This window comes from Aspergillus karnatakaensis (genome assembly GCF_047715665.1).
Source record: "Aspergillus karnatakaensis strain CBS 102800 unplaced genomic scaffold BJY04scaffold_15, whole genome shotgun sequence".
NCBI classification, from domain to species: Eukaryota; Fungi; Ascomycota; class Eurotiomycetes; order Eurotiales; family Aspergillaceae; genus Aspergillus; species Aspergillus karnatakaensis.
Window position 1 is genome coordinate 509,595 of NW_027395727.1, and position 13,218 is coordinate 522,812.

The 13,218-nt window shown below is 52.1% G+C and overlaps 5 protein-coding genes across 5 annotated transcripts; 1 reads left to right on the top strand and 4 right to left on the bottom strand.

Moving 5' to 3' along the window:
• Positions 1 to 899: 899 nt before the first annotated feature.
• On the top strand, positions 900 to 2,704 carry BJY04DRAFT_226732 (putative C6 transcription factor; the record flags this gene model as incomplete). The annotated part of the gene is made up of 1 exon (XM_073718480.1): positions 900 to 2,704. The coding sequence occupies exon 1, from the start codon at positions 956 to 958 to the stop codon at positions 2,702 to 2,704; it is 1,749 nt and encodes a 582-aa protein (XP_073573139.1). The 5' UTR covers positions 900 to 955.
• BJY04DRAFT_185358 (uncharacterized protein) lies at positions 2,464 to 5,026 on the bottom strand. The gene is made up of 6 exons (XM_073710753.1): positions 4,623 to 5,026; positions 4,319 to 4,509; positions 4,148 to 4,217; positions 3,680 to 4,079; positions 2,779 to 3,609; positions 2,464 to 2,725 (listed from the first exon to the last, which is right to left on the bottom strand). Exons 1-5 carry the CDS (start codon positions 4,959 to 4,961, stop codon positions 2,801 to 2,803), a joined length of 1,809 nt encoding a protein of 602 aa, XP_073573140.1. The 5' UTR covers positions 4,962 to 5,026; the 3' UTR covers positions 2,464 to 2,725; positions 2,779 to 2,800.
• BJY04DRAFT_185362 (putative DnaJ domain protein Psi) lies at positions 5,027 to 6,879 on the bottom strand. Its single transcript, XM_073710754.1, has 3 exons — positions 6,481 to 6,879; positions 5,698 to 6,380; positions 5,027 to 5,642 (listed from the first exon to the last, which is right to left on the bottom strand). The coding sequence occupies exons 1-3, from the start codon at positions 6,626 to 6,628 to the stop codon at positions 5,346 to 5,348; spliced, it is 1,128 nt and encodes a 375-aa protein (XP_073573141.1). The 5' UTR covers positions 6,629 to 6,879; the 3' UTR covers positions 5,027 to 5,345.
• cp1 (putative carboxypeptidase S1) lies at positions 6,880 to 9,759 on the bottom strand. Its single transcript, XM_073710755.1, has 2 exons — positions 9,207 to 9,759; positions 6,880 to 9,134 (listed from the first exon to the last, which is right to left on the bottom strand). Exons 1-2 carry the CDS (start codon positions 9,429 to 9,431, stop codon positions 7,428 to 7,430), a joined length of 1,932 nt encoding a protein of 643 aa, XP_073573142.1. The 5' UTR covers positions 9,432 to 9,759; the 3' UTR covers positions 6,880 to 7,427.
• On the bottom strand, positions 9,760 to 12,816 carry BJY04DRAFT_185366 (lipid-binding SYLF domain-containing protein). Its single transcript, XM_073710756.1, has one exon. It carries the CDS (start codon positions 12,112 to 12,114, stop codon positions 10,174 to 10,176), a length of 1,941 nt encoding a protein of 646 aa, XP_073573143.1. The 5' UTR covers positions 12,115 to 12,816; the 3' UTR covers positions 9,760 to 10,173.
• Positions 12,817 to 13,218: the final 402 nt, after the last annotated feature.

Sequence of the window (13,218 nt, forward strand, 5' to 3'; positions counted from 1 at the left end):
GGGTCACGTGCGCATACCTCACCGACTTCTGCGTATCCAGCCAATCTCAGCTCGCGGATTGTTTCTTTTATCATCGCGTTATCGGAGTCTGCAAATAGTTTCTCGCGATCAGTGGGGCGCCTGCTCTTGTTCGTAATAAGAATAGGTTCAGATGGAATACAATGCTCCGTACGGATACTGAGGAAGAGAAATGGACTTGGGATAAGCCCACATATATTTGCTGAGTGAAGACCCTGTTCATGGTGACATCAGAGAGCCTGTTCCACAGGGCCTTGAGATAAGGATGAAGATAGAAGGTCTTTCTCAGCCCCTCGGGGTATTCCATGCGAGGTCGGTGTGCTGCTAGCTGCAGTATGCATCTCCAATTGACCAACGAGATGCTAGTCTGGTCTTTGTACAGCTCTGCAGATCCAGTTTTGTGCATCGAGTTGTGGCTAGGATATATACCAGAGGTACCACGACCACTCGCAGATTTTCAGGGCTTGTGCAAACCACCTCTCAGAATGTATACCGCTTTTTGTTGGCAGCTTGTCATCCGCCATAACAGGTGCAATGGTAATGCTATATCCTACCCTAGGTAGCCTATACTCCGTACCTAGCCTATTGCGTTGCAGGAGGAACTAGTGGGGAATTTTTCTGAGGCTGCTAGAGAAGCGCATGTCTCTTGAATTGCCAGATACGCGAGAGTCGAGGCCTGCAAGCTTGATCTCGGGAATCGGGACGCCATCGGGACTAGACGACTAGGCTCAAGGAAGTCAAATCTAGATAGAATCAACAACCTCGGTTTGCATCGGGGAAGCTTAAACTCGACACACGGCCATCGAAGCCCGTCCCGAGGCACGTGATGGGTCTGGGGTCAGGAACATCTGGATCTTGGACTTGGAGACACCAACAACCTCATAGAGTCGCCGCGATAATGACCCTTCTCATGATTTGAACAAACGAAACCTGGACCATGACCGACCAGAATAGGAAACGATCCAGAATCGCGTGTACTTCCTGCCAGTCGCGCAAACGCAAGTGCTCGGGCGACCAGCCCTGCACAACATGCGCGCAGTTCGGCGGCGACTGCCACTACGATCTACTCTCGCGCAAGAAGAAGGATATTCGCCATTTCCAATCCCAGTCAGTCGCGGGCTCTCTATTAAGCCCAGCAACGGTGCAGAACGATATTGCCTCAAAGAGACAGCAAGACAATCAATCGAACCCGGCCGCTCTAGCCGGACTTTTGCTGAAAGCCCTTGAGGCTAATTCAGGCGCTGCTTTCGCGAGACGCCTCAACCCGAAGAACGATGTCGCTGGAGCACCGAAACTACACCTATTCGGCTGGAACGTTGGTACTCGTTATCCAACTCCGGACTGGGCTCAAACTCTGGCTGCAGTGAAGCCACGGCCCGTGGTGGAAATCGTCTCTCAAGATGAGATGCGCTCCTTAGCCGCTATTTTCTTCGATAGGGTAGACCCGTGCTATCCCTTCATCGATCGCGAGACCCTGCTCCGCCAGATAAGCAGGCGATGGCTGCCTGCGACAGCCGAGTCTCTAAGCTTTGGGCCGTATGACGCGGTGCTATGCGGCGTGGCTGCCTTTGGATATCTTTTTTCCCGGCGTCGGGCCTCACCAATTGAGCTCCAACTCATCGAGTCTGCGCGCTCGATACTTGAACAGGGCCTACAGTCGGAACCGCTCTCTCCAGTTGAAACAATAACCGGCTGGGTTCTGCGAGTCGCGTACCTACGCATGACAACAACCGCACACGCAGCCTGGATGGCTAGCTGCTCACTAATGCACCTAATCGAAGCAACAGGCATGCATATTGAGCCCTCGTCCAACACCGCACTGGAACGCGCCTCAAAGAGTGAATCCTGCAACCCTGAAACCCGCCGGCGCCTCTTCGCCATGGCCCGCCACCTCAACGTCTGGATTTCCTTCGAACTCGGCCGCTCCCGCGTCGTCCTGCAAGGGGCAACATCTCTCCCTCCCAGCCCCCGCCCAGCAACAAACGGTTTCGCAACAACCCAAGCAACGGATATCTTCAACCTCCTTCCTATCTCGGAGAGCCTAGACCCCAACGAAGCACAGGATATCTCAAACCTCGAAGCCGCACTCACAGACGTCCTCGATATCATCTACACCCAGCCCCACCTCATCCTCGTCCAATGCAATCTAATGCTCTGCATCTACCGGCGCCTACGAGCACTTAACTCCACCATCTCCGGCGACCTGCTCGACCGCGTCCTCTCCCTCTCCGCCAAAGGCCTCAAAGCCGTTTCCGAATTAGTCGCTATCAACTCCCCTTGGCATCAAATCGCAAACGTCCCATTTCAGGTTGTATGCACGCTCTTGGCAATCGACAACCGTGCCTCACTAGCTATGCTCCGCGACTCTATGCGCACACTGCACGAGGTAGCCTCGGCATACGATACAGAGGTTATGCGCGAGGCATATACAACAGCATATCTAATGATTGTGATGCACCAGCGGCGGAAGGAGGAAGATATGCGAACACTTAAAGATGTTTTGCAGTTTAACCCGGAGGTCTCAGTTCCTCTTCCGGTGGCACGGGAGATTGGGGCAGAGACTCCGATTCGGGAGGCGGCCGTGCAGTCAGATCATACGCTTATGGATTATCCAGGCTTCTCTTGGTTGAGCGATATCTTGGTTGATATTCCGAGTTTGAGGGATTTTGATATGGATCCTGTTTGAGGGTCTAGCGTTTGGTGATACAGGTATGTGAGATGCATCTATACAAAGAGCTAGGCTGATGAACGCTCAACTGCAGACATGTTAGTCAAGGGTTGTTTACTGGACCTTTTTGCCCTTCTCTGTCGCGCGTTTCTGTGGTCTAATCCCCGAAGACCGAGCCACCAACCCCAACTTCAACAAAATCCACAAGAACCCCAGGGATATCACAACGACAGTCCCTAGCTCAATGACGCGGCTTCCAAATAACCCATCGCGCTCTTTCAGTGCGAGAACGGGGACATCCAACTTCTCCACGAGAGCCCCGCTCTCACCAGCTGAAGGGTGCAGCTGGTAAAACATCGTCCGCGGACCAAACAGTCCCTCCCACCCCAGATTAACCCTATCGAACGGGTTCATGCTCATCTTCGTGCCGTCTTCCGCAGTACATGCCCAAAAGACTACGGGCCAGGGTACGTCTGCTAGACCATAACCTGACTCGGAGGGAGGCAGGTATCTCAGGTGTAGTGGAACTGTGACGTTCCAGTTCTCGGTCATGTGGTCAGACTCCGGTGGAGTCGCTAGCTCTAGCAACCAGTTCGAACCCCAGCGTGACACGAACCAGTCAGGAGCTTCGAGGTCTGTCTCGCCCGCGACAGCGTGGAGAGCAGCCAGATTGTGAGACTTGAGAAACAATGGATCGGTGGTCGAAAGCTGGTATTTGTCGCCGAATAATGAAGACGGCAGCGTGAGATAAGCATGTAGCGCACAGGCCGCGTCCGGGCGTCCCGGTGGTTGCTGGAGCGCTTCCTTTGCCACCGAAATACTCATCGTAGGATGCATCCCCGTCGGAGGCGGGAACGAGACCCAGTACGTCGCCTCTCGCGGAAGTATATGGTGTCGCGCTGGGAATGAGAAAAGCGTGGGCTCTACCAATTCACGTGTCAGCCTCCACACCATCCAACTGCGCTCCAAGCTAGAATACAGGGAAAGACATACTCAGCTCTTTATCCTCCCCAACGACAGCCAACAACCCACCCATCTTGATCTCCTCCGGATCACTCGCCTGCTCCGCGCCCAAAAGCCCAACTTCGACTTTATCCGTCCCGCCTTCATCTTTCCTGATTGTCTCGCTCCATCCATCTGCGGTTGGCGCTTTTGACCAGAACCCACTGAATGTCAGCGCATGTGATATGCTATCATAGTTAATATCGACTGAATCGGCTGATAGGAGCAATTCCGCCCGGCGATAACACTCCTCGTTTTCCTGCCGGGACATGCAGAACTTCTGCTGGATATATGTAACCAGATTCTCGAGAGAGGGGAGTAAACTGTGAAACTGGTATGCGGCTGTAGATGCGAATCGCGTAGACAGGATCGGGGGCGTGATGAATGATTTCTACACCCGCACATAAAAGTTAGCATTAGCCTTTCCCACATACCACGAAGGAGTTCATGAAATCATACCTCAACACTCTCACACCCCAACCCATCCCCAAATATCTTCTCCAGTAACGCGCAAACCGCTTCCGACTCCCTAACCGAACAATCCATTAGCCCACATACCTCACCTGAGAGTTTCACCACCCTTCGTCATCCCATAGAAGAGAGATGGAAGTAGAAGTAGAAATAACCCACCTAACTCCCCCCTTCCCCCCCGTCTCAGTCTGTGTCTCACCCCCCTCCGTCTCTTCCGGCAGCGACACCGGCGAATAAAAAACACTCAACCCGGGACTAACCCTACTCGAGAACGGCTCGACGGCATCATACACTTCTTCCCTCGCCCATCGGATATGAACCTCGTGCGTGTGTCGGAGGACGGCCCAGAGCTGTTGGTTTGTTTACCACACGTTAGCTTCATCTTCACTTTTCGGGTTCGAAACAACGAATTGAACATCTTCGGCGACGGGTCTCAAAATCAAAGAGAAAGGGAGGGTCGTACCTCAGCTGGCACCTCGTCAAACCCCACGGTTAGCCGTTCCTCGCGTGCGGCGTCGAGGGAGGTGATTGTGAGGGCGGTTGGGGAGAGGTGGGTTTGTGAGGGGTGGAAGGGGGCGTGGGCGGGTTGGATGAATGTTGTTCGGCGGCGCATGCTGTGTGTAGTTGTATTGTGTGGTATTCGGGAGGATGCTGAGTGAGTGAGGCGGGGATATGAGCTGAATGGTGGCCGTGGTGGTGTCGGAGGTGAAGCTAGCTCTCCGCATTGCGCTTGGGGAGAGCTGGCGTTGGCCTGGGTCGGCGATAAGATTAGATAAGGATTGGAGGTCTTATCGCCCGCCATCTATATGAGAGCAGTTGAGGCGAAACGGATGTATGCGGAGTCTACAGTTGTTAAGGTCAGTTCAGGTGGTAATTTGGGCTCTCAACCCTCATTTAGGATTATTATTGGAGTTAGCTAGCAATAGAGACAAGGTAATATTGACCGTCCTACTCATAACATTTGTTAAACAAGAAAACGTAGCTTGTTTTAGGTATAGACACTGCAAAGACTAAGATATGCTCAGGAAGAATCTCATCACATCAATCATTATCATCATGGAAAGAAAAAGAAGAAGTAGAGAAAGCGAAACAACAGCCAACGTATACGGTCACTCTCGCCACGCCTGAACGCCATCAATGCCGAAAACACCCAAAGCAGCCCGTTGCAAAGCATCAACTCTGAATTTTAAGGAAGAACATCCTTCAGCACCTCCTTCGCACTTGACGAGAGCGTCTTCGGGAACTCCACGTTAACACGGACGACAAGGTCTCCGCGTTCGTTCGGTTTCTTTGAGATTGTCATTCCCAGCCCGGGGTATTTCTCTTCGTATCCCGGTGGTGTTGGGCCGGGCTTAGAGACCTTGATTGATTTGCCGTCGATGGTACGGACGATGCGGTTCCAGCCAGTAAGGGCTTCTTTCAGTGAGAGGTCGACGGTTGTGATTAGTTGATCGCCGTGGCGCTTGAAGTTGGGGTGTTCTTTCTGTATGGAAGTTAGCATGAGCCCAATAGTAGGCGAACCTGAGTGACTATCTTACCTCTGTCACTATGAGATGAACGTCCTGCCTTCCACCCTCTTCTTGATCGCCAACGCCCCGGTATTTGATCTTCGACCCCGTCCGCAACCCGGGCTTGATATTCGCCTCCAGCGTCACATCCTGCACCGTCCGCTTCCCACTCGAATCAAACGTCTTGCTCTTCACCGTCACCTTCTTTGTACACCCATTCATAATCTCCTCAAGCGTCAGCGGCAACTGCTTCTCGATCACCGTTGGCTCAGGCGTCGGTGTCCGTTGAGTCTGCTGGAAACTGCTCGGCCCACGACTGCTCCGGAATCGCGCACTGCCGCCCCGCCCACCACCAAGGCCACCACCAAGCATCGAAAAGATATCGTCATCATCCCCAAATCCACCCATTCCTCCGCCAGCCTGCTTGGCGAAGTTCTTGAAGATGTCGTCCGCGGAACTGAACTGGAACCCGCTACCTCCACCGCCACCGCCGGGTCGAGACGAGAAATGGAACGTGCGTGTATTACCACCAGGCATGCCACCGAATGAGAATCCACCGGGCATTCCTCCTGCGCCTTCGAAGGGGTTTGCACCGCCGCCGCCGCCACCGGGTGTTGGAGCAGGACCGCCGCGGAGAAGATATTCTAGGCCGAACTGGTCGTAGACTTTTCGTTTTTCAGGGTCGGAGAGGACTTCGTATGCTTGAGAGACTTCTATAATCAACAGAGAAAAGAGAGTGTTAGCAAGAGTTTAAAAACCAAATGCGATGAGGGGCAGAGCAGCAAATGCCCAACGCAAACACAGCATGCGTACCTTTGAACTTATCTGCAGCTTTCGGATCATCTTTGTTCTTGTCCGGGTGGTACTTTAATGCAGCTTTCCGGTAAGCTTTCTTGATATCATCCTGGGAAGAATCCGGTTTGACTCCCAGGGCGTCGTATAACTTCGTTTCGGCAACCATTGTGTACAGTACAGCGCTGAGTAAGGAATTAAGCTTCTGCGGAGTGGTTTATGATCCTGAGAGAATATGTGGACTGCGCTAATTGGATGACTTGAACCCGTAATATGTGTGTGTGCTGCGCTGAGAAACGACGGGTCTTTATCGTTGTTCAGGAGAGGGGGAGCTCGAATGACGTAGAAGGTTCGCGGCACTGCGGGGAGCCGGGAGTATAAGTTGAGAGGCAAGACCGGTAGATAGAGTATAAAACAACGCTATCTCGACAGAATCAGCCCACGCTTGGAGAGAAGCGGCAACAGGATATAATCGGGTGAAGTTCTATGACAGAAACGGGGTTCTTCAGGTGACGCCGGGCGATCTTGACAGAGCCCCAGTGTGACGTGTGACGTTTGACCGCAACGGGCACTGCCGAAGGTTCGCGAAGGTTCGATCTAAGCTAGTGAATGTGAGAATCAACACGACAATTATTGAAGCTATACAGAGAAACTGTACGGCTGAATTTGTTTTGGAGACTGAACTGAGTGTATGAGAAAATCTTGCACAAGAAAGATTGGGCGTGTTTGGGAGACGATCTGGGGATGCCTGAAAATTATCCGGGCCTTAGTTACAGACAGCGCCCCAGTATCCCTTTACGGATAGGTTGCTAAAGCCAAAAGGATCCACTGTCGGTGTTTTGTGGATTGTCTATGTTGTATTTTATTGATCTTGGTAAAAATAGATAGTAATGATGGCCAAGCTATATATATCTATACTCCTCACAATGATTCCAAAACATTAGCTATATATATAGCGCTCTTCCTGCTCAATCCTCAATCGAAGCACTCTCATTCACCAATATATAGTCCTTGATCAGTGCAGTCCCGTCGGCCACGCTCGCAATCTGTTCCTCAGTACAGTAAGCTCCCAGCGAGAGGATATAGCAAGTCGGCGCAGGGCTGTCTGGGACGGTATTCGTGAGGTTAAACGTAGAGGAGGGCCCTGTTGTGGAATACGTGCCGTTCTTAGCAGTCGAGATTTTCCCTGTTGCAATGTCTTTGTTGAACATCGCCCGTTGGAAGATCTCGTAGGCTGTTTCAGGCTGATACGCGGGCACTTCGTGCCCGGCTTGGAACACTCGCGTAAATGAGAAATTACCGTGCTGACGTACGCTACCGCCGACGTATGAAGCATTGGTGTGCAGCGGTGCGTATCCGGCTGCGCGGAACTTGTCTGAATCGCTGTAGTCAACCTGCAGACTGACTTCTTCGCCGCCGTTCCAGGGACACGCATAGTCCCGGTCGCCGTAAACAAGAGCCACCTTGATACCAGAGTCAAGCACATATGCTAGGTCTTCTAGGTAGCCACGGACGTCAGATCTTGGGTAGTCACCGGTGCTAGAGAAGCCGGTGTAGACGCTATCGACGGACTCTGTGAAGTTGATGGGGACGCCAAGTGCATCTTGGACCCAGTGCTGGCTCAGGTAACCCAGGTAGTATGGGGGTGGGAAGGGGTCAGGGTCGAAGTGTGAGATGTCGTAGTAGCCTCGCCCGGAGAACAAAATGTAAGGGCCTTCGACATTGTTACCACAGAAGCTGTCTGCCTCCCGGCAAGCCTCATTTACCGTCCGGTTGTTGCCATACATTTGGGGATCTCCCTCAGATGCAAGGCGGCGGCATCTGGTAATTTGATCCTTGCAGCCACCTGGACGACTCCACGCGTCCATGGCCTGTTCGAATACAGTTTGGTTGATGGCTTCGATGCTATAAGTGTTGTTGTATGCCATCTCGGGATACGATGGAGCTTGCACCAACAGGTCGACGCAACCATTGATAATGCCCAGAGTATCCAAATGAATATAGTGGGATTCTCCAGGTGTAGTCAGCGAGCCATTGGCGATCTTCTCATTTTGTTCCTGGAAGAAAGCGGTAAAGGATGGACCGTAGCGGCCACCATAGGACTCGGTCCAAATACTGACACGGTCGTCGTGGGGCTTATAGGCGGGAAACTCGGAAAACCAAGTCTGCGCGAAGTGCCAGAGTGCGCGGGCTGCGTTCTCAGTGGTATTGGCAGAAGTAGAGGCATTTAGACTGGGGAAAGTCCCAACATAGAAGGTATTGTTCTGGTCTGGGACCTCCGAGAACCCCGAAACATCACGAATTCCGGTTAGTTGATCGTATGTCCCGTTAGTAGGCACATCGTAGCTGAAACCGACTTGATTCGGCTGGTCAATGTAGAGCATATTGACATGATTGTTCCAAGACCATGGGTTGAGCTCCGTGGAGTTTGAGTCAATGTTGACGCGACACGGTCCATTCTCCTGCATAAGACCGATCATGGATGAACTTCCGGGGCCACCATTCATCCATATCGACAATGGTGCATTCACGGGGTCATGACGGGACTCAAAGAACCAAAAGAAGGTGTTGATTGGGTACTGCTGATCCAAGCCGAGATCATTTAGAGTGCCTGGAGGCAGGTGGACATAGCCAGAGTATGACTTCACACCTGGAGTTGTCTCGCAAATGCCAGGCTATAGGATGGTTAGACATGGTAAGAGATCAAGGCGGAGATGTTATCCGCCTGGAAGAGACTAAAACTCTACCTCTTTGTACGAGATTGTCACGCCCTCCTGATGTTTGGAGTGAATAATCTTCAACCCTTCCGGAGAGGGGGGAAAGTACTGGCCGGCGACCAGGCCGACCAAACTCGTAGACAGGCCAATCAAGGAGGTAAGCGACGGCATTGGGGGAAGAGGCAGCACGCGAGCAACCCAATATGCAAGCTGAGAAGAAAGAACGACGAGCGGATCCCCGGAGGCATCCATCATGTTTATCTAGGAAGACCTACGGTGGTCTGGGACCGAGGCAGGCAATAAGTCAATAACGCAATAGGGGTTGAGGGCCGCTGGATGGGCGGGGGAAAGGCTGTCGATCGATGTAACGATTGTCGGGGGCTGTGGGCCGTGGAGGAGGAGCGACTGCCACTAACAAACGCTTGGTCGGCTTAGCGCTGCCTAGCGTTTTCAAGAAAGAAAGAGTGCAACCCTGAGATGATAAGCAATTGACTTGTCAAGCATGATGAATGATGATCATCCTGTTGAGGCCTGGTTTCAATTCAACGCCCCAAGCCCCTCCGTAGGCGGCAATGCCCGAACCTTCAATACTACATCACTTCGGAGATACGGAGTATTATGCCTTGATTTGTACAGAAGCTCAATGGATATATAACTCAAACGAATCAAAGACTCTGGTATGATACAAAACTCCTAGTTCTAAGCAGGTTAAAAGAGATCCCGGAACAAGACCCCCGAATGTCCTTTCGCCATGTATCAAGCAACTCCGTAAACGCTGCAAAAATGCAATAATACCGCTGGCACAGAATCGAGAATCGCTGAACGGATGATTATAGTCGATCGCGGAGACCCTGCAGTAACGCATACCGCATGGCTCTCACAGGAAACCGGGGCAAGAATATCCACAAAGTAAACATTTATATATACAAAACAATGTCGTAGAGAAGAGGGATGTATGGGGAATGAGAGAAAAAGCAGAAGATCAGCCGGAACGCGCTCAAGAATGTGTTGTTGAACCCGTCACAGCGACGTTTGACTCCGTGGCGGCAGCTTTCTCGCCAACAGCGACATCAATCACGTCAGGCTGTAACTTCGAGTCCGACAGATCATCGGGTGTGCTATCCTTGGCCTTGGGCGCTGACTCTAACGACTGGACGCTAGAGATGGAATGGAAGTCATCATCTTTACTCAGCGATGCTTTGTTTGAATCAGAAGTCCCAGTAACAGATGACTCGCCCGCACTTGACTCTTTCTTGGTGCCATCGGCATCAACGGATGGAGCACGCCCGTTAATAGATCCGCGTGTAGAGATAGAGGCCACAGAGTGATTATCGTCGGAAGCATAGGGGGTAGGCGAGGCAGGATTTGAATTCGAGGTTGATGCTCGGTAAGGATTTCGGGGGGGAAGTGAAGGGGGTAGCCTTTTGGGGATAGTGACAAGGCGAGCACGGGTAAAAGTGGGAGACTGGCGCTTGAGTTCGGCTGGCGTGGTCGGATCCTCAGTGGCAACGGGGGAGACGGAATTGGCGAGACTATCGCGCCTTGAAATCCGAGCGCTGTTGACTTCGTGCACTTCGAGGTCTTTGTCGTTGATGAATTTCTCCTGCACACCCTCGTCTGGAGTGCGAATGATGCTTTCGCGATGTTCGGGAATCACTGTATCCCAACGAGCTTCTTCGTTATCCCACGAACTTGAGCCCCGGCGTTCGGAGTAGGCTTTATTGCTTCGCGAGGATGCACGACTGACCGAGGTAGGGGCAGTTAAAGGCTCGTCGAAAGTTTGGGTGCCTCTGTCAACACTGACATAGCTCTGGACGCTTGTTCGCCAACTGTTACGCGGCGAGCTCTCCAGACTGTGTCGGAAAGTGGAATAGATCGGACTCGCTGGGCTGGGCTTGAACTCAAATACATCTTGACTAGGGCGAGATTTAGTCCCAGCTTCGCGAATAAAGAGGCCTTCAGCTTCCAAAGCCTTGACACCGAACGGATCAGGGTCCTCTGGGTCCGGAACGCCGAAAAACGCAGGTTGCTGCACATCAACATCGCCAGGCGTCTCCCCAGGCGACGGGATTAAATCCTCATTCACATCGGTGTCGCCTTGAGCAGCCTTGATCGTCTGGAGGAGCGGTTGGATTGACGCGGGTGGGTGTTTCGCTTTGCCGGCCAGAATATCGGTTACCGAAATGCGCTCGCCATAAAACCGCTCGTTCTCGTCTGTTCGCTCGATGATGATGGTGCCATCCATCTGAACACCAGCGTACAGGCCCCGACTCTTCATGTATGTCCAAATTGGTGCTTGTCTCTTGTGCACCTCCGACTCAAGCACACCACCCATCCCTACAGGACCGGCGGATGCGCTGACCTCTCCACCCAATGTGCAACGCACTTTCTTGAAAGCCTCTAGAGCCTCGACAGTGTTGATGACAACAACGCAGTCGTAAATATCGATGCCTGCAAGAAATCCAATACCCACAGTATGTAGCATGATACCCGATGGTGGACTCCATTCGCCTGTTTCGGGAATGCGGGCAAGTAGAACACCACTACCACCCGAGCCACTAAGCCAGAGACCAGTGCGCATAGTAGTAAAAATCGCTATGCCCTTGGCCTTCTTGATAACCTCGGTGGGAATCTTCTTGATAACTCGCTGTTTGCCTTTGGGCTTATCGATCTTGCCCGTTTCTTTGTTGAGATGAGCGGTCTCCGCACTTTCTTTATCGGATTCGTCGTTCGCGTAGAAGCCATCCTTGCAGAAACTCCGTAGTATTCGAGCCGCCTTGTCACTTTCCTTGTCGATGGTCATGGGCCAGAAAGCCTCAGCGCCGACACGATTCGACATGCGATTCACGGGATCTCCGAGTTTATCGAGAGTGTGCCATGCTTTATCAAAGCCCTTCTTCGAAGTCCCCTTCGTCTTTTCCCAAAATGAGGGAGCCATTGTGGTGATGCGGCTCCCGCCGGCGACGATGACGTATTGGGTGCGGGTGGGTAGCCTTGCTCGCGACCTCCGTCGGTAAGATTCGCTGGCGAAAGAAGAGGGCGCAGCGCTATATAAGCTGACGATTTATCGAATCGGATGCGCCGGAAACGGCCAGCATTTATCGTGACTAACTGTCTGACCGCGCAGAGAATGCACGATGAGAGGAGCAGCTGTGATATGCGGACGTGCTGACACAGCCGAGGAATGCGCGGCTGGCGTAGGAATGTGTATCTGTAAGCAACGAAAGGCGGGCGGGCGTCGGAATATCAGAGAAGATATCTCTGGTTAACAGTCGTTCGAAATGGAGAAGAGCTGGTAGATGAGTAACTGAAATCGACACCCCAAGCTGCTGAGCAGTGGCAACAGAAGGACCCAGTGGTATACCAAGAGGGAACCGCGGACCGGCAGCACGGGGAAGAACTACCAAGGGTACAGAATATGAGAATATGCGCAAAAATAAGTACAACGGATGGACGGAACTCGCGGCAGACAAAAAATTAAAAACAATCTTGCTTTGAGAGAGGTCTGTTTGTTGACTGATGATTATGATGTATGGCTGCGTCGCCAAGAGGGTCTGGTACCTAATTGGCGAAGGAACAGCTTGATATTCAGGTTCGTACTTTGATCGGAGAAGAGAAAAGAAAAATAGTGTAGGCAACACTATCAGCTGGAGGAGAGTTGACAGAATGCACAAGTTATATAAGTAATCGGACTGGTCAGCACAGCAGCATCGCCTCGAATCAGCCAGCAGCGCATTGCCCTTCCTTCACGGCCGGTTCGGAAATGCATGGTTGGAGCAGCAACAAAAGGGCGCAAAGTGTGGCTGGTTCCAGAATCTCAGAATCGATATGGAGCCGACTGCAAAAGAGGAGTCGCCCAATGGAAAGAGGAGTTCGTTGGATATTGTGCAGGAAGGCAGAAAGGAGGGGAAAAAAGAAACGAGGCTAAAAGAAACTATGACGGCGTCTCTACACTGACCGATAGGTCAAGTCTATCGCGATTCTTTGGGAGTACAGCCTCTGATTTGCATCGTGACTATTATGTACGTGCATATAGCCTTAC